This window comes from Podarcis gaigeae (genome assembly GCF_964106915.1).
Source record: "Podarcis gaigeae genome assembly, chromosome: 17".
In the NCBI taxonomy this organism is placed as follows: domain Eukaryota; kingdom Metazoa; phylum Chordata; class Lepidosauria; order Squamata; family Lacertidae; genus Podarcis; species Podarcis gaigeae.
In genome coordinates this window covers 36,443,350-36,470,355 of record NC_139694.1, presented here as the reverse complement: position 1 = coordinate 36,470,355, position 27,006 = coordinate 36,443,350, and the positions used below count along the sequence as shown (strand labels likewise).

Here is a 27,006-nt window from a genome sequence, read left to right as displayed (position 1 = left end):
GCTTCTTGTTCGCCTGGGAGAACAGTGAACAATGCATCCCCCCCACCTCTGGTCTGAAATGGTCCAGTCCAGAATTCTACCTGTTGGTTCATCCTGCAAAATATGTTAAAGGGCTCTCACCTCCCCAAGTTTCCTCCTTGAATCCAAATGGGTAGCACAACAGTATGCAGGAAGCTACAAACTAGGCAAAGCTACAACAACCTCATTTGGAGGTTTAAGCTGATGAAATCAGGAACTTTTTCCCCCTCCAGGAATTATTCCTCAGTGCAATTGTTTCAGGAGCAACATTAAATCAGTCCTCAGAATTGATCTGTGAACTCGGATTTTGCACAGTGTGAGCTAAACAATAGCTAGGGTTGGGCAGTGGGGGTGCTGTGTGTGTGTGTCTGTGTGTATTTAAGGGTTTGGGGAAGAGTGTTTTTACTTGGCTTTTACATTCATTACTAAACCAGAAGCAAAGAAAAAAAAAGCAAAAATATCAAGGAAATCGAAGATAACCCATCAATCTCACAAAAACAATGGCAGAAACTTTACAACCTATACTTCCACCATCCTCTACACCAGGCTTAAATAAAGCTGCCCCACGGGGCAGTAAAGAGAAAGGCAAATGTGTGTGTTATAACACTGTGTGTTACTTCACTGTACAGTGGTACCTCTGGTTACGTACTTAATTCGTTCTGAAGGTCCGTTCTTAACCTGAAACTGTTCTTAACCTGAAGCACCACTTTAGCTAATGGAGCCTCCTGTAGCCACCACGCCGCCAGACCACGATTTCTGTTCTCATCCTGAAGCAAAGTTCTTAACCCAAGGTACTATTTCTGGGTTAGTGGAGTCTGTAACCTGAAGCGTATGTAACCTGAAGTGTATGTAACCCGAGGTACCACCGTATATCCTCTGAGAGCCAATGTGGTGTAGTGGTTAAGAGCGGTGGACTCGTAATCTGGTGAACCGGGTTCGCTTCCCTGCTCCTCCACATGCAGCTGCTGGGTAACCTTGGGCCAGTCACACTTCTCTGAAGTCTCTCAGCCTCACTCACCTCACAGAGTGTTTGTTGTGGGGAGGAAGGGAAAGGAGGTTGTGAGCGGCTTTGAGACTCCTTAGGGTAGTGATAAAGTGGGATATCGAATCCAAACTCTTCTGCCTTTTTGCCCATCTGTGTTTTGTGCCTCCGTCTTGTTAGAAAGGATGAACTGCCTTAGGTTGTGTTTACTATGCAGAGGTGGCAACTAGTTCCTTTCAGCTGTTGGACCACAACTCTCCTCAACTGCTGACAGTATGGGCAGTGGTCAGGGAGGATGGGAATTGTAGTCCATCAACATCTGGTGAACACCATGTCCACTACCCCCCCTCCAACCAGATTATTGAGCATGGAGTGTGTGTCCCGTCCCCATTCCCTGTGGAGGTGATGGCCCCTCTGCTGCCCCCTCCTGGCGGGGGAGAGGCGCCTTAGTTGCGGTTGGCTAGTTGTCCTTCACCCCTTCATCGATCACTGCCTTGCTGTGGCGAAGGGGCATGAATAACTCAGAGAAGCTATGAGCTATGCCGTGCAGGGCCACCCAAGATGGACAGGTCATAGTGAAGAGTTTTGACCAAATGGGATCCACCTGGAGCAGGAACCAGCAAGCCACTCCAGTATCCCTGCCAAGAAAACTCCATGGACAAAGACAACAGGCATATAAAAGTTATGACGCTGGAAGATGAGCCCCTCAGGTCAGTAGGCATCCAACATGCTACTGAGGAAGAGCGGAGGACAAGTACAAGAAGATCCAGAGCTGATGAAGTGGCTGGGCCAAAGCCGGAAGGACGCTCAGTTGCGGATATGCCTGGAAGCGAAAGGAAAGGCCAATGCTGCAAAGAAAAAGATTGCATAGGAACCTGGAACGTAAGAACCATGAACCTGGGTAAGTTGGATATGGTCAAAAATGAGATGGCAAAAATAAATATTGACATCCTGGGCATCAGTGAACTAAAATGGACAGGAATGGGCGAATTCCGTTTGGATGACCATCATATCTACTGCTGTGGGCAAGAATCCCGTAAAAGAAATGGAGTGGCCCTCATAGCCATCAGAAGACAGGAGTGCCTGGCGTGCTCTGGTCCATGGGGTCAAAAAGAGTCGGACACGACTGACTAAACAACAACAGTTGTCTTTCAAGGGTGCTTCTGAGCATGTGAAGAGCGTCCTTTTTGCCCATTAGGTGATCGCCGGCCACCTGCACAATCCATGCCCATCTGGGGTGAAAGAAGAAAGGCTCCCCCTCCCAAAGGATCTGCCTAACCCCCCCCCCTTTCCCCTATCCCCTCCCCCACTCGCCTGCCAGCCTCTGCGCTTGGCCAGCCCGCGGCCAGGCGAGGGTTAACAGGTGTGGCCCCTCCCCCTCCCCGGCTGCCTTTGGCGGCGCCTTCTTTTTCTCCGCAGGCAGTTCGGGTTCGGCCAGCGCTGCCGCCGTTGGCCCGTTCGGGGTCTCCTCCCCAACTCGCCCCCGACCAGCCAAGGAAGGAGCGAGGTGAGGACGCGCTTCGGCAAGGCGGGGGCGCGCGTCGCGGGGGAGTCGCCCAAAGTTCGGGCAAGTTTGCAAAAGTTTTTTTGGGGGGGTGGGGTGGGAAACGACGGGGCAGGAGGGCGATCCCAGCCGCTTCCGGGGGGGGGGGCAGGGATCCTACCCCCCCCAAGACATCTCTCGGGATGGAAGCTCCTGGTTAAAGCCCCACGTTTCCTTTTTCTGCTTTGTTTCCTGATCTCTAAGCTGCTGGGCGGGGGTGGCGGCGCAGGGAGAGCCGGAGTTGGGGGGGGGGTCTCTCACGAGGCTGCCCCCCGGAGCCTGATCTAAGCTGAAGGCGAAGGGGCACGGGGTGTGGGGTGCGCGCCTTGGAAACTTTGGAGAAATTGCGGGTTTTTCCCCACGAAGGTGCCGCTTCCAGGTGGGAGAGCGGAAAGAGAGGGGTCGGCGCCGGAGGAGAAAGAGCGCGCTCGGCTTTGCTCCGAGCTGAGCACGGGACGATGGTCCTTCCTTGAACCTTAAAAGTATTTGGCTTTGGAAGGAATTGGCCGCACCTTTCTGGCCTTAGAAAACACAGCAGGAAGACTTGGGGGAAGGGGATGCTTCAGTCCTGTGCGCATTATTCCCCCAGTGAAGTCCCACTGAACTCAGTGGATCACAGTTCCGAGTAGACGCGTGTCTTTTACAGCAGTGGATCAGAGTTCCGAGTAGACGCGTGTCTTTTTCAGCAGGGTTTCTCAGAATGGGTGTGGGCGAGAAACCCAGGCAGATGGGATTATTATTTAAAACAAGGCTGGAAATATCCCCGATGCCTGATCACCGAGGCATTTGAAATGTAATGATGGCACTGCTTCTCTTCCAAACACTAATTACTTTGTTGTACATTAATTTTATGTATAGACTTGGCACAGTTTTGTGGCTGTAAGAGACTAACTATGAATCAAAAGTCCTGGGTTTGAATCATGCATGCCTTTGCCATCAACTCACCAGGTGGCAAGCAACTCTCTCCCAGCTCCAGCCCCCACTTTTGCAGTATAGAGCTAGAATCATAGAACTGTAGAGTTGGAAGCGACCACGAAGATCATTTAGTTCGCCCAACGCAAAACGACCCTGAGATTAAGTCTCATGCTCTACCAACTGAGCTATCTGTGAGTAATAATGACGCTCACCTGCTTTACAAAGTCGCTGTAAATATCACAAGGGTTTTTCAGCATGCAAAAGTGCTACATAAATGCCCGGGATAACTACTGTGCTTCTGTACAATTCTGAGGTCGGACACTAGCCATCCCATTGCACAGGTGAGGAAAACTGAGGGTAAGGGAGGTCCCGGTTTGTTCCAGACCCACTGAATGAGTTATTGGCTTAAACAGGGACTTGAACCCCAGGTTCATTGCCAACCCAATATGACCCAGTGCAGAGAGACAAAGGACTGTACACAATGTCTTGCATGATTTGGTCTTCTTGCCACATGAGAAACACGGTGGTGTAAGTGGTTAGAGTGTCAGGCTAAGATTGGGGAGACCCAGGTTCAAGTTCTCCCTCAGCCATGAAGCCTTGAGCGAACAATTGAGCTGGCTAAAGTAAGCAGGGCTGTGGAATATAGAGGGAAAATGTGAAATAGTTCTTCATTTCTGGCATTACTGGGATCTAAGACTGCTTAGAAATCTCCTTTAGCTTGAAATCCTCTTTCTCTGTAATGTGTGGTGGAGCCTGATTGTGGCTCCGATTGTGGCACCCGTGCTCAGAGGCGCTCTGTCTGCTTTGAGTGTTCAGGGGCGAGCCCAGGTATTGAAAAAGAGTCCTGGGGCTGAGTCCTGGCTCAAAAACAGCTGTGACTAGAAGCCAGGATTCCTGGATGGTATATTTTACTCTCGGAGATGATTCCATGGTGGAAATTACTGCTTTTCGAGGCAGGATCTAGAGGGGAGGGGTTGCAGGAAATTGCTACCTTGCTGACTTTGGAAGATAGGTTTTGGCCTGCCCATTTTGACTCTTGTCTGGGGATTAGGTGAACCTTTGCCTCAGGCAGCTAGCCAAGATGACGTGACCAGGTGTTGCAAGGGTTTCCGGGGAAGGGCTCCACCTGCTGAACTCTGCCCCTGCATCACAATCCCAGCTCATAAAATGCTGGGTTCTCTCCCTCCCTCCCCTCCCCCTCTTTCTCTTTATTTTTCGTGCCCTCCTCCTCAAACCTACCTGAATTTACCCTCCAGCTACTGTTCTCCTGGTCTCAACCTTGATTTGCTCTTTTGTTTTGAGAATAAGCCAGGGGTAAGAGTTTCAGAACCCTGCAGGCCTGGGTTCAGCCCCCTCCCTTTGGCTTTCTCCGTTTCTGCCATATGTAAAACAGGAATGATAGCAGCTTTTAAGGGACCGTAAACAAGGATGAATTGGATGGGGGAAAGCCATACAGTCACCCAAGTGAGAAAATACTGGTAAATTCCAACCCTATTGAAGCATCTCCACCCCCATCATTCTGCCTGGACACTGAGGTCCAGTTCCCTTGCTTTGAGAAGTGAGGTTACAGGGAACCAGGCAGAGGGCCTTCTCGGTAGTGGCACCCGCCCTGTGGAATGTCCTCCCACCAGATGTCAAAGAGAAAAACAACTACCAGACTTTTAGAAGACATCTGAAGGAAGCCTTATTTAGGGAAGCTTCTAATCTTTAATAGACATTAAATAGACAGTGTTTAATGTTTTAATATTTTGTTGGAAGCCACCCAGAGTGGCTGGGGAAACCCAGCCAGATGGGCAGGGTATAAATAATAATAATAATAATAATAATAATAATAATAATAATAATAATTACTGTGCCCCCTTTAGCACAGCATAGTTCAAGGCTGATTATATTCTATGCCCCTGCATCATGTGTGCAGAGGGCCTGGTGCTTCAACCACAGGCTGGTAAAGGTAAAGGGACCCCTGACCATTAGGTCCAGTTGCGGACGACTCTGGGATTGCGACGCTCATCTCGCTTTACTGGCCGAGGGAGCCGGCGTACAGCTTCTGGGTCATGTGGCCAGCATGACTAAGCCGCTTCTGGCAAACCAGAGCAGCGCATGGAAACGCTGTTTACCTTCCTGCTGGAGTGGTACCTATTTATCTACTTGCACTTTTTGGCATGCTTTTGAACTGCTAGGTTGGCAGGAGCAGGGACCGAGCAATGGGAGCTCACCCTGTCGCAGGGATTCAAACCGCTGACCTTCTGATCGGCAAGCCCCAAATGCCCCCATTCCAGCCGCACATGAGAAAGTCAGAGTCTTGAGCAGAGCGAAAAAGCATGTTTTCATAGGGTCATTGGAAGCTGCCTCATATCTGAGTCACATTGATCGGTCCATGTGACTCAGTATTCTTGATACTGATGGGTAGCGACTCTCTAGCGATTTGAATCTTTCCCAGCCCTACCCAGAGATGCCAGGGTTTGAACCAGGACCATTTGCACACCAAGTGTGCCTGCTCTGCCCCTGAGCTATTGCGCCCTCTGCTGCAGGATAGACGACTTGGCGGGTGGAGGGACTCGGCCGGATGCGACCCAATCACCTTCTCAGTCTGGCCCACGGATGGTCCGGGAATCAGCCTGTTTTTACATGAGTAAAATGTGTCCTTTTATTTTAAATGCATCTCTGGATTTTTTGTAGGGCATAGGAATTCATTCATTCCCCCCCCCCCCAATATAGTCTGGCTGCCTACAAGATCTGAGGGACAGTGGTGTGCTGTCAGCACTCAATTTGGGTTTCCTTGGCTCAGGTTTGCTTGTTGCTGTTGTTTTTACCAGAGGGTACATGCAACAGCTCTGCCTTCTTCAGCCCTGTCTCACAGCAGATCCCTCCCTCATCCACTCCCTGGGAACAGGGAGCCGCCAGCAGTGGCTGGGAGGGGTCGGGAGAAAGGTGTTGACACTAAACAGTCATAGCAAAGGAATTGACTGCGGTAGAGCCTGGGGCAGGGAAGGGGGAGAGACGAGAGGCTGGCAGAGCCTCAGATCTGTGCCACCCCATACCCTTCCCTTTCCCACGTTGGTCACGCTGGCGTGCAACGCGGCCGATCTTCTCATTGAGGCGTAGACGTGCGTGTGAATTTCGGCTCCGTGGGTTCACATTTGGCAATGCTGTGTGTGTACAAGAAAGAGAACTGGGGGGGGGGGGAGCGATGAATGCATTAAGTGTTGTGGTACAAGGAAGAAGAATCTTTGGCGCAAGGTGCGTCTACGCTCCACAGGGCATGCGGGGAACGCTTTCTGCGGCCCTTGTACCTGATGTGAATGTCGTTCTCGATGTGATTCATGCCCAGAGCAGTTCTGGTCTCTGCTGCGACTGGGATTAGTTACGTAACTCGGGGAGGCTTCCTGGCTGTTCTCTGGACTCCCAGCTGGGCTCGGCCTTGATCTGGTCTCGCAGGGATGCAGCTGTGGGCTTTGGCCCGGGCCCAGAAATGTGGAGAGCTGGCCAGCTGTCTCGCTGCCCCCAGACTTCCCACCGTGGATGTCTGTGGACATATGAGTTGACTGGCGAGTCGGGCGGAGGGGAGGGGAGCTGGGGGTGGGGGCACTTCAGCTTCTACCCCCATCTGGAGCGCTGGCTTTGAGCCAGCCTCAGGTACGAGGGAGAGGTTCGGGTTTCTCTCCCTCTCTAATAACTGGGTCTCGTTCTCTGTCAAGGAAACCCTGAATTATACCAATCAACGTAATACATCTAAAACGCTTCTTTCAGTGGAGAGCACTATTGCGGGGGCATGAGACAGGCAAACCATAGCTTTTAAAAGCTTGTCTAGCCAATTAGAGTGAAGCTACAGCAGGGAAATGTAATTGCTAAATGCAGTGTCCATATTCAAGAGGCAATATGCCTGTGATTATTACATGCCATGGGGCAAGCAAGATGGCGGTGGTGGTGTTTATCTTCACATGGTTTCCTGGACTATATATCTGGCCGCAGACTGCTGGACTAGGTGGTCTGACCCTGGCAGAGCCTAATGTTTGTTCCTAATCCATGATACCCCCCACAATTACTGACTTAACCTCAGCAACTCAAAACTGGCCAAAATACTGCCCCTGAACAGGGGTGGGAGGGGAGCCTTTGGACATTGGATGCTGTTGTACTACAACTCCCATCATCCCTGGCTGCTGGGTTATGGTTCCAACAAGCCCCAGAATGTGGTCCAGGAACGGCCAGGTTGAGGTGGTTCAGTCTGTACTTGCTGGAGCCCCTAGTCACCATGAAGTAGGTTGAGTGACCTGTTGAAGCTGAGCATCCTCTGAGACAGGAGTCTCTTCTGCAAGAAGCCCTCCCACTCCTCATGGTGAGAACACCAGCATGACCAGTAGTCAGAGATGATGGGAGTTGTAGTCCAAAAACATCTGAAGCACCACAGGGAAACACAGCCCTGATGTAAGAGAAAGGCTGGGATCCCACAGCCAATCGTAGTCTCCTTCTGGGACCTGCCCATCGGGTAGATCTGTGATGGCTGTCATAGCTTGCACTTCAGGTACATGGAAGAGTTCCTGAAGAAAGACCTGGGGAGATTAATAATAAAAATAATTTATTTATATTACGCCGTCCATCTGGCTGGGCTTACCCAGCCACTCTGGGCAGCTTCCAACAAAATATTAAAATACCATAATACATCAAACATTAAAAGTTTCCCTGAACAGGGCTGCCTTCCAGATGTCTTCTAAAAGTCTGGTAGTTGTTTTTCTCTTTGACATCTGTTGGGAGGGAGTTCCACAGGGCAGGTGCCACTACCGAGAAGGCCCTCTGCCTGGTTCCCTGTAACTTGGCTTCTCGCAGCGAGGGAACCGCCAGAAGGCGCTTGGCATTGGACCTCAGTGTCCGGGCAGAACGATGGGGGTGGAGACGCTCCTTCAGATAATAAGGAAACATTTCCTCTTTCCTCCTTTAGTGCAGCCTTGATTCCAGCACACTTGTGGGGCTAGCGATACTTGGGTAAAATGCCATCCTTGGGACACTTCAGCCTACATTGCTCTGCCTCCCTTTCGAATACCATATAAGCCCCGCTGTGTCCCATGGTGGAGTGTAGGGCCCACAAGAACTTACCCAGCCCTGCTCTGACCATTGGCTGTGTGCCATGGAAGAACCTGGAAATGCCAGCCCCATTCAAGGGCTACCTGTGGAGTGGCAGCTGAGGGAAGCAAATCATTCCTGTGGAGACAAAACCCTCTCTTGGGGGGAGAGTAGCTCTCCTGAACCTCCTCTGTGCCCAGCTTTCCTAACCCTGAATAGATGTGCACTCTGCCCATGCTCCTCAGCTCTCCATAGTCTGCGATGCTTCTCTCCCCTCTTTCCTTTTCCTTGTGATATTGCCTGCCCTCCACTGACTTCAAGCAAATCCTATCTCTCTTTTTTTCCCCCATCCTTCTTCTGTAGCCTCATGCCCTCCACAGATGACTCAGCTGCTTACATCTGCGGGATCACACCCGCTTCTTACTCTCTCCTTGTCTCCCTATGGCAGTAACCAGCTGAGGCCCCCCATCCGGGAGTTCCAGATGGGTCTTGGATCAAAGTGATTCCACTCCCTCGGAAGCAGGAGACAAACCAATCTTCCAGACATGGAGGTGAAGGGGCAACTCATCAACTCATCCAGCTACAGCTCTTCAGGTACCTTCCTACTGATAGATCTGATGACACCCCCTCCCAAAAAATTACTTTTTCCCCTTCCTGCCTGGCTGATCACCTCGTCCTCCCATTTCTGCACCCTGTGAGAGTTAAATCTTTTTTTTAAATTATTTTTTATTTAAATATTTTATTATTAAAATAATTCAACATTAATACATATTACGAATATACAAACATTGTATGAAATGTATGTTTCTGTGAGAGTTAAATCTGGGACATGCCGTGGATTTCAAACCTTCGCTGACCCTTTTATTCAGGTGTGAAAAAACACAGACCTGGGGGCTCAATGTTGCCTTCCAGACCCCTTTATGGGACCCCTGAAACTCTCTCAGCCACATCCCCTCTCCCCAGGCCTCACCCCTCACGCTGCTTTGCACCCCAAGTGTGTGCCCTTGAACTCTGATCCTGCCTCTTGACAAACAGGGAGGGTGTGTTTTGTGTATGTGTGTGGGTGTAGAAACTCGCCTACCATACAAAGATGAAATTTGAAATGTTCCATCGCCCTGTTGTCAAATTTCCCCCGTTAATTTGGCTATTTCTGCATATTCCAGAAGAGTGGCAGTACATGGTCATGGAATATGCGGAAATAGCCAAATTAACAGGGAAAATTCAACAACAGGGCGATGGAACATTTCAAAAATAATGGGGAAAATTTATGTTATATATAGGATAAGGTGAAATAGTGAAATCAGTAGAATGGAAATAAACCTCATAATGGGAAATTAAAAGAAACTTCATTGGATGTTAATGACAATATAAATTAAAATGTAAAACACAATCAAGGTAACTAATTGTATCTGTAAATGAATATAGACAAACAACAAGATGTGTACATACAGAAAGATTTATTTGTATATAGACAGTGTACGGATAAAGTTGAAAGAAGAACAACAATATACAAAATCGATAAAGACAATGTGAAAAACGTAGAGACGACATTAAAAAGCCAGAAGAAGGCAGGAGGGAAGTCAACTCTTAGGTGTAAATGTAAATGTAAAGTAATGTGTATATGCATAGTAAAAAGGTAAAGGGACCCCTGACCATTAGGCCCAGTCGTGACCGACTGGGGTTGCGGCGCTCATCTCGCTTTATTGGCCAAGGGAGCTGGCGTACAGCTTCTGGGTCATGTGGCCAGCAGGACTAACCCACTTTTGGCGAACCAGAGCAGCGCACGGAAACGCCGTTTACCTTCCCGCTGGAGCGGTACCTATTTATGCTTTCGAACTGCTAGGTTGGCAGGAGTAGGGACCGAGCAACGGGAGCTCACCCCGTTGCGGGGATTCGAACTGCCGACCTTCTGATCTGCAAGTCCTAGGCTCTGTGGTTTAACCCACAGCGACACCCTATATGCATAGTATGTAGTTGTAAAATCAATAAAGATTATCTTCAAAAAAGCTTTTGCCTCTGGCCCCAGCCACCCCTGGCATGTGGCCCTCAGAACATTGCCCACAAAGGACTGCAGCCCTCAGGCTGGAAAAGTCCCCCCACTTTAATCATCTGCTCCGCTCTTTCCCCCGCAGAGGCTTTGCAGCGGGACCTCTGTCCGCGGATCCGGCTGGAGCGGGTGCAAGAGCTGCTGGAGAAGCAGCGGTCCCTCCAGCAAGTTCTCAGCCTGCGCCTTAAGGAGCTGCGCCGCATTTGCCTTCAGGAGGCTGTGAGTACCCGTTGGCCGGAGCACGGCTTGATGTGGGCGGGCGAGGGGCTGGCGCTGCCTCTAGGACTAGCCAAGACAGTTCCGGTGGCGTGGAAAGTTGAAATTGTCCCTGGATGTAGAAAGCAGCCTGTGTCCCGTCAGACGGCAGATTCTCGAGAATCTCAGTTTCAAGAGGGCAAATTCCTGGTCTGTGTCTGCTGGGGAGCAGAGGGTGAAATCCGAGGAGAAGTAAAAGTAGAGACCTCTTGAAATTCTCTTCCCTATTTGTGGGTAGAGAAATTGGGGCAGAGGAACCCAGGAGATGAACAGCTATCCAGTGGTGTCTTGGGGAAGGAGGTCACCCCAGCAGTGGCAGGAGCAGAGTTTATTTCTTTTTTCCCTAAAAAAAGGGGGGTTGTGTGGCCAACACACACACACACACCCCCAAATAAAGTGAAGGGTGTTTGAAAAAAATTCTGCCAAGCGGACTCCTTTTTCTTTTTTAAAAATTTCTAAATTTATTTTCCAATAAAAACAGCCAATCAACATATCCACATCATAATCCAATTAAAAACAAGAAACTAAAATTTTAAAAAGACCAAATTGTAATCCAAATTGTAATTATTAATTTTTCTGGGCTCCCCATAGTCTGGACCTCTGAAGCATATCTCCAAATCTTCAGTCCTGCCTCTTCTCGTTGTTTTCAACCTCGTTTCCACCTTCTGGTCTTAACGCTTTAAAGTTCTCCGTCCCTGGTTATGCGATTCTCAATCATGAAAAAAATTCTGCCAAGCGGACTCCTTTTTCTAAGAAAAAAAGGAAAAACCTTGAATTTTTCTCTGGAAAAAATGTCTCCTTAAGATTTCAGTTAAAAGCTGACATTGGAAAGAGTTTGGGTAATGGGCTGGCTGTCCTCCTCCACATGTAAGAAAATGCAAGCAGAGGCCACCCCCAAGTAGGCCCTGCTCTGTGCTTTGTTAGACATAGATAGGTCAGAGTTCCATCCCTGGGCCTGGAAGCATGAAGAGGAGCACACGGGGGGAAGGCCTCTTTGAGAAATAATACTTCCAGCCTTGGCTGGTCAGGCCACTGGGTTCCACATTTTTAGAACGGCATTGACAAACTGGAGTGCAACTCAAGCAGCGCAGACAGATGGGTCAGGGGGTGTAGAAACTCAAGTGATTTGAGGAACAGTTGAAAAACAGATGGGCGCTTTTAGCCGGGAGAAGAGGAGATGAAGGCAAGACGCAACAGCCGTCATCAAGCATCTGGAGAGCTGTCACACAGAAGATGGAGTAGACTTGTTCTCTGTTACTCCAGAGGGAAAGACTAGTAGAACCAAGCAGTATTCAAGCAGGTTCTATTCAGAGCAGGCCCAGGGGAATGAATGGACCCAAGTTAGCCACATCCACCAATTTCATTAGGTCTACTCTGGAGTATGACTAACGTGGGATGCAAAGCAAGGAAAGTTCAGGGAGCCAGAGTTTGGCCTGGCAGGATGTCCTGCCAAACATATGGCCAAACTCTGGTTCCCTGCACTTTCCTTGGGTTGCATCCCACATCCTACAGTGCAGCAGTCCGGACAGGTGGCCAACCAGCCTCTGTTTAAATCCCTCCAGCAAAGGGCGGCTGGCCACCACCTCCGAAGGCAGCCTGTTCCACTGTCAAACAACTCTTAACAATGCTGCACTGCAGGTCCTGCATTGAGCAAGGGGGAGAAGGCTAGTTGACCATCAAGATTCCATCCAACCTTTCATTATTCTAGATAAGTTGGATTCATATCATCTAGGACGGAGATGGGGAGCCTGTGGCTCTCCAGTTGCTGTTGGGAGTCCAGCTCCTTTCAGTCACTCTCATCAGCATGCCCAGTGTTCAAGGACGATGGGAGATGGAGTGCAGCAGCCTCCGTGGGACATAGATTCATCATCCCTGAAGTAAAGCTTTTATTTTTTATTTTTTTCAAGAAAGAACAGGGAAGGTTTATTTAGGAGAACCACTGTAAGAGAATGAAAACGCTAGCAGGATCCTAATAACACTCAAAACGTAACAAATACCATGGGTGATATGGAGAGATGCAAAATACGGACGGTGAAATATTACGCAGTTGAAAACGTTGACAATATAGGACCCAGGGAGGGGATGGCGGGAAGTCTGGAGTTTCGGAGAAATCTCTAAAATATGAAAATGTATTCGGTATTGTTCTAACTTTACCCTTGTGAAATCAAATAGAAATTATTGAAGTAAAGCTTTTAGAGGTTGCGAACCGCGACAGATCGGTTTTGGAAGTGCACTGCAGAACAAATAAATGCATGCAGATCTGGCTGGTTTTGTGTGAGCTACCAAAATCCAGCTGGTCTTGGTGCAGAATTTTAATCTTGAGCACAGAAGATGCACAGGTGTCTCAGCCTGGCCCAGGATACCTCACCTGGGCAGTATTGACAGATGCCGCTTGCATCCCTTCCTATTGCCAGGAACTGACAGGACAGTTGCCTCCCGAATACCCCCTGGAGCCAGGGGAAAGACCCCAGCCTGTGCGCCGGAGGACGGCAGTTGCCTACCGAATTCCCACTGCCCTCAAGAATGAGGTGAGCAGAGGGGGTGGGGGAGAGCGAGTGGTGGGGAGAGAGGGGGGTTTCAGGGGCGGCTCTGACAATCCTCCCGTTGCCTTGCAGGAAGCGCCTTCCCTGGAGGAGCTGACTCAGGAACTAGCTCTGCAACAGCAAGTGGCGGAGGCCGCCCGGCGCCTCACCGTGGCTCCAGATCTGACGGCTGAGCAGCGCCGCCGCCGGAGGCAGGTCCAGGCAGACGCCGCCCAGCGCCTCCGGGAGCTGGAGGCTCAGGTGGCAGAGTTCCGGGTGCGACTAGGCAAAGGGCCCCCCCAGAGGGGCAGCCATGGTGCGTTGCTCGCCCACCCTTTAAACCCTGTCCCCCTGCCATCTGTGGGTGCAGTACACCCTGCTGTACCACTTGTGCAGAAGATTTCTGCTTGTGCCCGGGGTGGGGGAGCCAGAGAGGTCCTTCATGTGTTGCCAGACTCCAGCTCCCAACATTGACTGTGCAGCCTGGAGGCGAAGGGAGTTGGAGTCCAGCAACGCTGGGAGGGCCACATGTTCCCACCCTCCAGTTTGTGCCATGGAACATCTTCCCCTTCCACTCCATTCCACCGCAGCCTTCAAAATCTGCTTCACAGGAGCAGGGAGACCCTCCAGGGCATATTTTGGGGTGGCCCTAACCACTACTGGAATGCAGCCCTTGACAGCTTTCCACTGGGATAAGGACTCTTGGTCCCTTCCCCTGGTAGCCCGATAGAGTGAGTGCATTTTCTGGCAATGTGAGGGTTTCCTACTATGATTCCTCCTCTTGTGTTGGAAGTGAACTTGTGTGAAGGTAGCAGTTCTCCTACCCAAGCGGCTCAGTACCCACCCTATCCTTCTGGTATGTTAGTCATCACACCCTGTTTTCTGATTGATCCCTGATTTATCTCTCTTTCATCAAAACAAAACAAAAAAGAAGAGGTTTTTCATTCAGAGAGCAGCTCCCTCTCCGAATCGGCCAGCCATGAAAATGGTAAGTGTGGTCTGCAGCCTCCTGAGTTTCTTTCCTAGATTAAGGAGGGAGCGGTTGGTGGTTCTGGGTAAATGACAAGAGGCTAAAGGGGTGCCTTTGTCAGGTTTAAGGTGCTGGTTTTAACCTTTAAAGCCCTATACGGCCTAGGACCCTCATACCTATGGGACCGCCTCTCCTGGTTTGTCCCACGGAGGACCTTACGGTCTTCGAATAAAAACATCTTGGGAGATCCCGGGACACAGGGAGGTTAGGCTGGCCTCAACCAGAGCCAGGGCTTTTTTGGCTGTGGCCCCAATCTGGTGGAACGCTCTGCAACAAGAGACTAGGGCCCTGCGGGACTTGACATCTTTCCGCAGGGCCTGCAAGACAGAGCTGTTCCACCAGGCCTTTGGCCAAGGCACAGCCTGACCCCCTCCTTTGGTAATCCTCACAGAACTCTAGCCCAATGGTTGCCATTAATTTGATTCTGAACTGATTTTAGAATGTATTTCAATTAATTGACTGCTTTTATGTAAATTGTCCTATTTTTACTGTTTTTAGCCGCTCTGAGCCCAGCTTTGGCTGGGGAGGGCGGGATATAAATAAAATTTTGTCATTATTATTATTATTATTATTATTATTATTATTATTATTATTATTATTAAATGTGAGGTGCTGAAGGCTCAGGCTACCTTGGTCCCTCTTCTTTGGCCCGGAGATGATGAAGCAAAGGGACTCTAGTATTAAGGGGTGTGTTTGTGGGTGGCGTCTTAATGAATGCCTGATCTGAGTGCATAGTGTCATCAATGGGATCCTCACGTGAATTGAAAATAAACCCTACTTTGGAGTCAGCTTTTTGGAAGAAGCATGTTCTAATGTGGAAGGGGTCAGGGTGGGGGAAGAGAACCTTCTCATAGCACATTTGCCGGACCAAATCAAAGGTGGCCAAGAAACCCTCAAATGTAACGTGGCCAAAACAGCTCTGTTGGTGTTACTTACTTTCTGCCCTCAAAATGGGCACATCTAAGGAGGGTGACTCATTGGCCTGTAGCATCGTTTACTGTCCCCACAGTGTTGGGGCACCAGGAGAACAGAGGAGCAGGTGTGGCCCCAGCATTGAGCAGTGCTGTTGATTCATCCAGCCGGATGAGAGCACAGAACCCAGTTGATGCAGCATGCGGGGGAACGGAGTCGAATGAGCTGGTACCTCCCCTAGGAACTCCCTGGTCCTCCTCTGAAGGACCCTCTTCCTATGGTAAAACTGCTCCTGGGCTATACCATTCCAGACTGCAGGCAGCAGCTGCATAATGCCATGCTTTCTGCCCCTTTCTGCTAGGACTTCTAACTTTCTCCCTTGCATTGTGTCCAACTGCCTGCAATGCAGGAATATGCAGCTGTCCCTTACGGGGATCAAACCTGCAACCGTGACGTTATCAGCATCTGAAATATCCAGGCTGAGAATGATCACATTTATGTTCAGAAAGCATAAACTGTTGGACTACCATATTTTTTTATTGTTGTTGTTTTTGCCGAGGTAGGGGTGTGTGGATGCTTCTACTCTGTGCCCTGTGCTCTGTCCTCAGACGACCCCCACAGCTTCCACCCCTCCAAAGTCTCCAACCACCAGGGGACTTTTTTTGACCGTCCTTCACCGCCTAAGGCCCGAGATCACCTGCGTGCCATCTCCAGCAGCCCCGACCGCCGACCAGGATGGCGGCTTTTGCAGCCGGACCTGTACAACGAGGGCAAGGACCGCAGGAACTCTGTTGCCAGCCCTGCCAGGTGACTAGGAGATGCCTGCAGGCCTTTTGTTTGTGTCTCTCCAGTAGCAAAGTGAACCAGGGGAGGAGGGAGTTTGCTGCTGCGCTGATTGACGCCCAGGGAGCCCCCTTAAGGGCCCATTGCAAGGACACGAGCAGCAGAAGGAGGTGGGACTGTAGAACTTCAGGCTGAAGAGGCAGGGTGCCATTTTTGAATGCTGCCCCACATAAAAATGCCCACAGAGGTGAAATAGATTGCTCGCCTTTTCTTCCCTTTGGCAAATGACTGTACTGTTGAAATGGCGATGAGATCGCATTGGCCTATTTATTCTGAATGTTTTTAAGTGATGCCAATAAAGGTATGATGATGATGCTAAAAATACAAAACACACAGCTCCCCGCCAATAGAAAGCCGGCCCATGAGAGAGAAAGGGAATGAGCTAGACTGTAACCCAAGTGCTGGCCTTCTATGGCAGGGTGTTTGGGTTTGTTTCTTCAACAGAGAGAAACTTAAAAAAATATATTGATGCCAGCCCAGCAACCTTAAATGGCTTCTTCTGCTCTGCCTCCTCCGGAGTTTGCTCCCTCATTCAGTTGCACATGTAAACCTGGCAGCTGATTTTCCTTAAAGGTTGGAAATGGGGAGACCAGATAACTCTTCCTAAAAGACCTGCATTGGCTCCCAGTATGTTTCCAGGCACAATTCAAGGTGTTGGTGCTGACCTTTGAAGCCCTAAATGGCTTCAGTCCTGTATACCTGAAGGAGCGTCTCCACCCCCATCGTTCAGCCCAGACACTGAGGGCTTTCTGGCGGTTCCCTCACTGCGAGAAGTGAGGTTACAGGGAACCCGTCAGAGGGCCTTCTCGGTAGTGGCGCCTGCCCTGTGGAATGCCCTCCCAGCTGATGTCAACTATACAACCTTTAGAAGACATCTAAAGGCAGCCCTGTATAGGGAGCTCTTTAGAGGTTGATGTTTCATTCTGTTTTTATGTTTTGCTTGGAAGCTGCCCAGAGTGGCTGGGGCAATCCAGTCAGATGGGCACCATATAAATAAATATATATATATATTTTTAAGAAGGGAAAATTAGCTGCTACATATAACAGTGGAATAAGAAACCCAGCCAACTGACACTGCCTTTTGTCTTAACAATAAGGGCAGATCAGAGATGGTGCCCTTCCCAGATTCATAAGGATGATAGAGATCAGCACTTCCAGCCTCTCTTGACACCTTGGCTCTAGGGTCAGCTTTTGGAGCAGGAGTACCCCTGCAGATGGTCCTGGGACTCCCGTGAACCCTAGTCAGCATGTTGAATGACCTGGGATTATGGAGGTTGTAGTCCAAGAACATTTGGAGGGCACTCTGGTGTTTTCTGCAAGCAGAACTGAACTACTTATAACTCAGCTTCAGCGTCCATGGGATTACAGCTTACGTATGTGTACAGTGGTACCTCTGGTTGCGAATGGGATCCATTCTGGAGGCCTGTTTGCAACCTGAAAAGAGCGCAACCTGAAGCGCCAGTGCATGGTGTGATTTGGCTCTTGTGCGCATGCGCGAAGGGTAGTTTGGCTCTTGTGTGCATGCGCAAAGTGTGATTTGGCTCTTGTGCGAAGTGCAAAACCCGGAAGTAACCCTTTCTGGTACTTCTGGGTTGCCGCGGGACCAGTGGCGTAGCGTGGGTTGTCAGCACCCGGGGCAAGGCAAGTAATTTGTGACCCCTAACCCGTGGATTCGCGCCCCCTAACCCTAACCCCCAGATGTTGCGCCCGGTGTGGCCGGCCCCCCTGCACGGGACGCAACCCGAAAAGACATAACCTGAAGCGTCCGTAACATGAGGTATGACTGTACACACACATACACACAGGACTGGCTCTTTTAGGAATTATTTTGTCTTCGCTTGTTTTCAGCCCAAGCCGCACGCTCCCCAGGAGCGCTTCCAGCTTCGAGGGCCGGAGTGTGCCTGCAACCCCAGTGTTGGCAAGAAGCGCTTGCACAGGCGGCCACCAGTTCAGGTAGGCAAAATGCTGGGTTTCCACCCACAGCGGCTGGATGTGAGGTTGGGCTGGAGGCAGAGTGGGGTGGGGGTGTATGTGGAATTTGTGAGAAGTTTAGCTGATCATAATCAGTGCTTTTTCTCGGGGGGGGGGGGCGTGCTGGGGTACACATACCCCTAAACATTTTGTGAATCTAAGTTTGGCCTCATTGAGGGGCAGTATTTCAATATGAGTAGGAAAATGAGAGTACACCTAAACATTTTTTAAGAAAGAAAAAAGCACTGATCATAATTATTATTACAAGATAAGAAAGTCACATTTTATAGATGTCTTTATAATTATAGACCTACTACATTCTAACAGTCACCAAATTGACATCTAAATCATTCTATGTTAAAGTAAACTTTAACCTCACGTGATACAGCTATAAATACATTATAAAATGTTATATTAAATATTGTTTTAAGTTTCTGTATCGTAAATTATTATAACTGCAGCACTGAAAAGGCTTTAAATAATTCTAGTTGATGTTCTCGTTTCATATATTTAATAAAGGGGGATCTTTCTCTACCTGTATGTTTGCCTTAAACAGACTGTTCTGTTAATTGAGTCATAGTGGCAACAAATTTTATCAAGCCATTCTTGTTGTGATGGAACCACTGGAATATGCCATTTCAATATTTTGGCAACTGTTAACAAAGCCCCCCCATCTAAATTAGAATGTTCTGATCTCACATCTTCCTTTAAGATACCCTAGAAGAATTATCAGAGAGTATGTGATACACCTGTTTTCCCCCCAAATAATTCTTGCATGACTGCCAAACCTGTGACTTTCTCCTCACATCTTCAACAGGTTCCACAAACATCTGGAATGGCATCTCTTGACACCTCTCTCTCTTTCTCTGTCTCAGGTCTGAAGCTTCAGCTCTACACCCCCGCCAATGGTCAGGCAGCCACGACTCCCAGCTCGGACCCCCGAGCCGCGACACCAGCGCTGACCGGGCCTCCCTCTTCGCCGCTCGGACCCGTCGCAGCAACAGCTCAGAAGCCCTGATTGAACGGGCCCCTTCGGATGACCCCCTGTTCCCCGCTGCGCCCCCTTTTAAAAGTGCGGAGGCCCTAACCCCTTCCATCTCTGGCCGCAACCCTCGGCCCCCTTACAACGACCTCCTTCTGGACTACTACCTGGAACGCAGGTGCTGGGGCGGCGGCGACCACCTTTCGCGCCGGGACGGACCCCCCCAGCTGGAGTGGGGGGCCTTTCCCGAGAGCCCGCTGCAGCGCCGAGCCCGCCCTGCTGCCCGCACCAAATCCTGTGGCCCGCTATTGCCCCCCCAGTCTCGGGAGGTCGGTTACGGGCCCCCGCTGCCCCCTCAGCGCAACTTCCACAAAGCCCTGGCCCTGGAGGGACTCCGGGACTGGTACCTGCGCAACGCCGGAATCAGCCAGCGGGGGGCGCTGGAGAGACGGGGACCCTCGCACCCCAGCCACCAGCCGCTCCGTGGCTACTACGAGCCAGCTGCCGCCAACCCCGAGACGGGCTACTATGGGGCGCCAGGGGGGCTGCCCCACTCAGTGAGCTACGCCGGGCAGCCGCTATATGGCAGGTATGGGGCACGACTGCACTATTTGCCCCGGTAACTGCATCCGCCCCATTCATCCTGCTTGCCTAACGCCCGACACTCTAGCACCGCTTCCGGAGAGTCTGTCCGTCTGTCTGTCTGTCTGTCTGTCTGTCTGTCTTTCTGTCTTTCTGTCTGTCTTTCTGCTCTCTTTTTTTTCCTTCGGGCACTTCCACCATGCTGCACTTTCCCCCAGCTGCTTGGGAATTCTTGTGCTTTGTTTTCTGTTGGTGTTTCTCCCCACCCACTAAAAGTGCATTATTGGGGGGTTTTTGGGGGGTGGAGGAGCACCCTTTTGTTCCTACCTCTTGGTCCATTTCCGAAGGATTTGCAGGGGATCAATTGAGCGGCCAAGGGGCTGGAGTTTGGGATGGACTGTCATGGGATGAAAGGAAGATACTTCTTGCTGTGTTCCTCCTTGCCTAATTCTCTTCTTCTTCTTCTTTTTCTCTCTCCCTCCCTTCCGCCTTTTGATGCCCTGCTATACCCTCTCAAGACCCTTTGGGGAACTGCTTTACATGGATGACTCTGCTGGCCTCTACAGGTTGGACTCCACAGAGCAGCCCCCCCCGGGGACATTGGTCTGACCCCCACGCTCTGCTTTTTTCCCCCAAGGGGAAATGGAGTTTGGTCTCTTTTTCTTTTCTTCGCTGGTGCCTCGTGTGTGCGTGTGTTACACCATGTTGGGGGGGGGGGCGGGAATTCCCTGCTGGCAGGGTTTATATACTATATATATCTGTGTGTGAGAGAGAGAAATTGAGAGTGTGAAGGGGGGTTGTTGCATGTCACACTGGACACACAACTTTGGGGAGGTCAAGGATGCCTCTCTTCCTACACATTGTTAAACTTTTCCCATTTGAGATTTTTTTTAGGGGGGATATGTATTTACTGTACCCCACTGCCACTCATTCCCCCGCAAAGGGTTTAACTGCTGCAGGTTGCAGGTTGCACCCTCTTGTGTTCCCAAGGAGTGGTGCAACATTTCTGCCCTGGTGCTGTGGGTCAGGGTGTGGCGTTTTCAACCCGACATCCTGGAATGTATCGTGGAGGGGTGTGCAGATGTTTCTTGGGGGCCAAAGGCTGCATAGCGCAGACTGTGGAATTTCAGTTCTCTTTAAAAATGTCCAGGAAAGGGGGAAATAATCTACAGCCACCTCACACACACCCCCCCTTGAGCAATCCCCCTGCCCACTTCTGACAAGGGGTGTTGTGGGGGAGACTTTTGCAGAAAAGGGACTCCAGGTAAGGGAAATGCTAGCTCCTTAAAAAAAAAAAAAACTCCAGCTGCTTCCTTGCAGGTGAAACTAGGATGGGTCCTATAGGTTGAGAGTTCCTGCTTTCAGTTCATCTCAAATCAAAGGCGAGGAACATGTCTCTCTCTGCACCCCCCCCCCCCGGTCGTTGCCCAGAGGTTGTTGCATAACAGTGACCCATGGCTTTGCTGCCTGGGACTTAAGGGAGTTGGGAACCCAACAAGACCTTTGAGGGCGACAGGCTTAGTGCCCCATCTATTAAAAAAATTATGTAGAAAGGGGGGTGGTGTCAGAAGCTACCGGCTGAAACGGCCACCCGTTATGGTGGCTGTGGGAACCGCGAGGGTTTCTGTTACAGCTGCGAGTGCGAAATTTGACTCGGTCCGTGGGCGAGTGTGGCTCCCACGGGAAAACAGGCAGGCAGACTTTTCACATGTGGGAAGATCTCTGTAAACATGGGTGTTTGCCACACAGCAGCCCCAGTGTGCAGCGCTGCCTGTCCCATGTCTAAAAAGCACAGCAGAGAGACCACTTTGTGAACCCCATTCAACCATGCCACCGCCCCCCCCCCGCAATGTTATGAAGAAAACAAAACCCCTTGCTTTCATTTAAAAGCTTTTTAACAAAATGTGATGGTTTTTCCTCTTCACAGCTGCACAACAAGTGGTCACGTCGTTTAATAATCTCAGTTTTTGCCCATTGAATCCAGATCATATTTGAGGGCAGGGGCGGGGTAAGGGAGGGGGTGGGGTGAAGGAGGGATAAAGGAGGGCTCTTCTCCCCACCCCCACTCCTCTCGCCACTTCCCTCTGTGACGGACCAAGGTTCACAGCAGCAGAGTCACTGTCTTGCGTGTCTTTTTAATATTCACTGCTGTACAGATTGTATATTGGGGGCCTGAATGTAAAACTGAGCACTGTGCATATGAAATGAGAAAGGGTTTCTATAATAAAGATTGTAAACGCGAGTGAGGCTGTGTTGTGTGGTGGCTTCAGGTACCGAGTCGAAGTGTTGTGTGTTCTTGGTGCAAACAGCATGCCGCGGGAGGAGAGAGCAGACAGGGGAATCCACTCCTGGCCCTCTGGATTCTGTTTTGCTCTGCATTAATCGGGAACGGCTACTCTTCCCTGGTTCTATACATAAAATCACTAAGAGAGCAATCAGAATTTCCCCCCTGTGCGCCGAGAGACAAAGTGGGGCATCCACCTTGACTGAACAGGCTTAAGAGAAGCAGCTAGCTCCCAGTGACTTGACCGATGTAAACATTCGGAAAGTTTTTAAGTTCATAGGTATCATACCGCTCAATATCCCATTTTCTTTGAGCCATGCTCTCGTGTGAGATTGTGGTTTCCTCTGGGACATGTTGGGGGGTATGAGATGTATCCACACACAAACCTGGTGGGCTGTGTGATTAGTTTACCCTCCCTGCCACACACACTTATCTTGTTCTTGATGTCTTCAAATTAGGTTGGTTGCAGCACCGACACCAAAAGTATTCTCTGTAAATCCTTCGCTTGTAATTGGTGAAAACTCTGTAATTACTCAATGGGCAGAGGAAAAACTGCACCTGCACCAAAATTGCCGCACACACTTCCAGCCCTTCCTCAACACATTGCAAGGGGCCCCCTGCAACAAAATGTTGCAGCGTGCTCTCACTTCTTGGCAAGAGTGCTCCCATTTCTGCAACGGGCCATTCTACTAGTGGAAGGACCATAGCCAGAACAATAGCTAGGTGATCTTCCGTCGCTGGCAGAACCATCCAGATTGCGACGCCTAGCCATGGACAAATTAGCCTCTCCTCCAAACCCCACCCCCTCCACCCATTCAATTCACCCTTTATTCAAAACCTTTTCTTAAGAAGCAATAATTTATATTTTTATTTGTAGACATATTTATGGACATATTTTAAAGCCGATTTTGCTCCCCCTCCTCAGCCTCGGCCCTGGTGGGGGCCCACCTCACCACCCCCTAGCTACAGTCCTGACCATAGCTCAGTGGTGGTATTGTCATACCTCGGGTTACAAACACCTCAGGTTGTGTTTTTTCGGGTTATGGACCACCGAAACCCGGAAGTACCGGAACAAGTTACTTCCAGGTTTCGGCGGTCGCGCATGCGCAGAAGCACTAAATCATGCTTTGTGCATGTGCAGAAGCACCGCTGTGGGTTGCAAACGCTGCAGGTTGCGAACGTGCATCCCGCATGGATCATATTTGCAACCCGAGCATCCACTGTACAACTGTTTTGCATGCAGAAGGCTGATGATTCAATCCCACACATCTCCATTTAGGGCTGCAAATCCTAGAGCTGTGACCAGTCAGTGTAGACACTGGGAGACTAGATGAGCCAAGACTCGCAGGTCTCAATGTTCCTTAGGGCTTTCTCATCCACCTGGCCTGTTTTTCTGTATTTTCCAGCTGATTAAACATTCAGCATGCTCGTTGCATTTATTTTATTTTATTTTTTGTGGGATTACCTCCTCAAGGTTTTCCTCTCTTTTTTTGCGTTTCAGCAAACCTCAGAGTTTGCCAATTCCTCCCTCCTGGGCCCACATTTTGTGTCCGATCTTTGGCAGCACTCGCCACCCAAGATCACTATTGGAGCAAACTGCTGTTGATTGAGATGCGAAAACAACTGTTTTAAGTAAAGCAACTCACTAATTCAAGTGTATATCCAAAATAGTGTCGTGGTAAGCACTGTCCTTTATTTTCAAGGGGATGCAGAAATGTAAAAAAAAACTAGACATAATAGGTTGCAGTATATAGCTGCTTTTTTAAAAAATGCAGATATAACTCACACTTCCCTTGGTCTTTTTTCATGGCTGCATCCTGTTTGAACATGTGCACTGGATGAACTCTAGCAAACCCAAGCGCTGGGTGAAATTGAGTGAATGGGCTGGATCTAGAGTTTCTCGTCTGCCAACAGAAGGACCCCCTTGTTTGTGGAGGAGGCTGGGGTCCATGGAGCCGCCTTGCTTGAAAAAGGGATCAGGACACGGATTTCAGCTGATTCCTCCCCACCAGGACTGTCTCCCATGCTATTTCTCACAAGCATTCCAAAGCAACTTTTTAGGAGGCTGCAGTAATAAGGAGAAATTGCCACTCCCTCCAGTTGAAGCAAAATTCCACTGCACAAAAACCAATGCCTTTCTCTTCTTGTTTTGTGCATCAAGTTCCATGTGTGGATCAGTTTCCAAAACCATCAATTTGCAATAGTGCATTTAAATACAATATCGAATTCTAGGAAGAGCCAGAGTAATAACAATTTAAACTTGACTCAGTTTAATAATAATAATATTAATTTATTATTTGTACCCCGGCCATCTGACTGGGTTTTCCCTGCCACTCTGGGTGGCTTCCAACGAAGATTAAAAATACATTAAAATGTCACACATTAAACACTTCTCTAAACAGGGCAGCCTTCAGATGTCTTTTAAATGTCAGGTACCGTAGTTGTTTATCTTGTGACATCTGGTGGGAGGGTGTTCCACAGGGCGGGCACCACTACTGAGAAGGTCCTCTGCCTGATTCCCTGTAGCTTTGCTTCTCGCACTGAGGGAACTGCCAGAAGGCCCTCGGCGCTGGACCTCAGTGTCTGGGCAGAACGATGGGGGTGGAGATGCTCCTTCAGGTATACTGATCCGAAGCCGTTCAGGGCTTTAAAGGTCAGCACCAACACTTTGAACTGTGCTCGGAAATGTACTGGGAGGCAATATAGGACTTTCAGGACCGGTGTTATATGGTCTCGGCAGCCGCTCCCAGTCACCAGTCTAGCTGCCGCGTTCTGGATTAGTTGTAGTTTCCGGGTCACCTTCAAAGGTAGCCTGTCTGCGGGCAGGTAGGGTCTCAGGCTGCATACCAGATGGAGCTGGTAGACAGCTGCCCGGACACAGAATTAACCTGCGCCTCCATGGACAGCTGTGAGTCCAAAATGACTCCCAGGCTGCACACCTGGTCCTTCAGGGGCACAGTTGCCTCATTCAGGACCAGGGGAGTCCTCCACACCTGCCCGCCCCATCCCCCCAAAACAGTACTTCTGTCTTTTCAGGATTCAACCTCAATCCATTAGCTGCCATCCATCCTCCAACTGCCTCCAGGCACTCACACAGGACCTTCACTGCCTTCACTGGTTCTGACTTGAAAGAGAGGTAGAGCTGGGTATCATCTGCATATTGATAGACACCCAGGCCAAGCCCCCTGATGATCTCTCCCAGCGGCTTCATGTAGATGTTAAAAAGCAGCAGTTATGAGCACTTCGCAATGCCCATAACTAGCCCTACAGTGGTACCTCGGGTTACAAACTTAATTCATTCCGGAGGTCCATTTTTAACCTGAGGCGTGCTTTTGCTAATGGGGCCTCCCGCTGCCGCCATTCTCATCCTGGGGCAGAGTTCGCAAACCAGAGCAACTACTTCCAGGTTAGTGGAGTTTGTAATGCAAAGCGTTTGTAACTCGAGGGACCACTGTATTTTGTTGGAAGTCCCAGAGATGTTGATAAGTATGCTTAAGGCAGCAACCACCTTAAGCTTTAGAACAGTTCATTTTGCTTCCTCAGTTGATGGCTGGCCTGCATTAAAGGCATCTGTGACAGACCTTTCATATCTCAAGCATCGTGATTTTAAATTGGGTTCACACTCATACAGGCATTTAGTCATCAAGGCTGAGAGAACAGAGAGATGCATCCTGACCCAACTTCTACTGCGGTGTTCCTAGAGTGTGCTCCAATTGGGAGAAAATTAACCTTTTCACAAATTGCAGTTCCTCAGAAAATACTGTGGGGAAGTTTGCAATTATAATATAGGAAAATAGCTCTTAGTTGTGGTTATCAAATGCTGTATCCCATTAAGTCAAGGATGTATGGCCACAAATGAGAGACTGCATGCTTTGGATAGGAGGTCCCTAATGAAATAATTGGCAGGACTCGCTGAAACTGCTGGGTTGACACGAACTCCCTGCAGACCTGGGAGAGCTGCTGACTGAATTTCATCAGATGAGACGCAGTTTCTGATTTGTCTACTTTTGTTTTTAAGCCCACATTGTCATAGTCAACCTGTGACAACTTGTTGATTAGTGCCATGTGTTTTCTTCTCCTCTGTAAAATTTGAGGAGTGGGGTGGGGTTTAGTGTTGGAAAGCAGGTCCTGAAAATACTGTGCGCTGCCTGGGGGATAAAAGGGTTAATGAAGAAAGCCTCTGCTATTAAGTTCAAACAGACTTTTAAACACCCCCATCATTCAGCCCATACAGGGAGATTCAGCACCAAGGGCCTTCTGGCGGTTCCCTCACTGTGAGAAGTGAAGGTACAGGGAACCAGGCACAGGGCCTTCTTGGTAGTGGCACCCACCCTATGGAATACCCTTCCATCAGATGTCAAGGAAATAAACAACTATCTGACTTTCCTGAGACATCTGAAGTCAGCCCCGTATAGAGAAGTTTTTAATGTCTGAGGTTTTTAGTATTTTGTGGGAAGCTGCCCAAAGTGGCTGGGGCAGCATATAAATATTATTATTATTATTCTACTCAGTCCAACTGACCTCACCTTTAGCAAGCTGGCCCCAAGGAATAGGAAGAAAAGAATGGGTACCCAACCACACTCCCAGGAAGGAGGGGACAAGACTGACTTCACCATTAGGCAGGGTGAGGTGAGCAGGTTTTGGGTGTCGTGAAAGCAACTTGTTATGGAATTACTTTGTGGGATTTTATGACTCCGGGTGCCAAAATAACTTGGCTGGCACTGGGAGCTATGCGGCTGGACTCGGGGGGGGGGGGGGATTTGCTAATCTGCCATGGGCAGCAAAACATCTTGGACCAGTTGTGAACACAAGAAGAACCCTGAGGGATCAGGCCAAGAGCTGATCCTGACCTCAGAGTGGCCAACCTCTGGAATCCCACAGGTTCCCCAGCTGTGACGTAAGAGAAGACCTTTGAGCCCTGGCAAGTGTTGTAGAAATACTTACCATATTTTTCGCCCTATAGGACGCACTTTTCCCCCTCCAAAAATGAAGGGGAAATCTGTGTGCGTCCTATGGGGCGAATGCAGGCTTTCGCTGAAGCCTGGAGAGCGAGAGGGGTCGG

At 49.7% G+C, this 27,006-nt stretch overlaps 1 protein-coding gene across 9 annotated transcripts in view; it reads left to right on the top strand.

The window, feature by feature from the left end:
• CCDC120 (coiled-coil domain containing 120) overlaps nt 1-21,902 on the top strand; it is a 41,388-nt gene extending 19,486 nt beyond the window's left edge. Inside the window, exons 1-10 of one of the 9 annotated variants that reach the window (XM_083719170.1) lie at nt 2,380-2,507; nt 8,965-9,110; nt 10,649-10,782; nt 13,233-13,346; nt 13,434-13,656; nt 14,275-14,328; nt 15,891-16,089; nt 17,974-18,078; nt 18,972-19,667; nt 20,179-21,902. In XM_083719170.1, the coding sequence (XP_083575296.1) occupies nt 9,062-9,110; nt 10,649-10,782; nt 13,233-13,346; nt 13,434-13,656; nt 14,275-14,328; nt 15,891-16,089; nt 17,974-18,078; nt 18,972-19,667; nt 20,179-20,269 (1,665 nt within the window). In that variant the 5' untranslated portion in view covers nt 2,380-2,507; nt 8,965-9,061 and the 3' untranslated portion in view covers nt 20,270-21,902. Of the gene's footprint in view, nt 1-2,379; nt 2,508-2,549; nt 2,568-2,902; nt 3,337-6,586; nt 6,610-8,964; nt 9,111-10,648; nt 10,783-13,232; nt 13,347-13,433; nt 13,657-14,271; nt 14,329-15,845; nt 16,090-17,973; nt 18,079-18,971; nt 19,787-20,178 lie in introns of those variants that run through there. The other 8 variants (XM_083719168.1, XM_083719169.1, XM_083719163.1 and 5 more) reach the window with 8 other exon arrangements.
• The last annotated feature ends 5,104 nt before the right edge of the window (nt 21,903-27,006 follow it).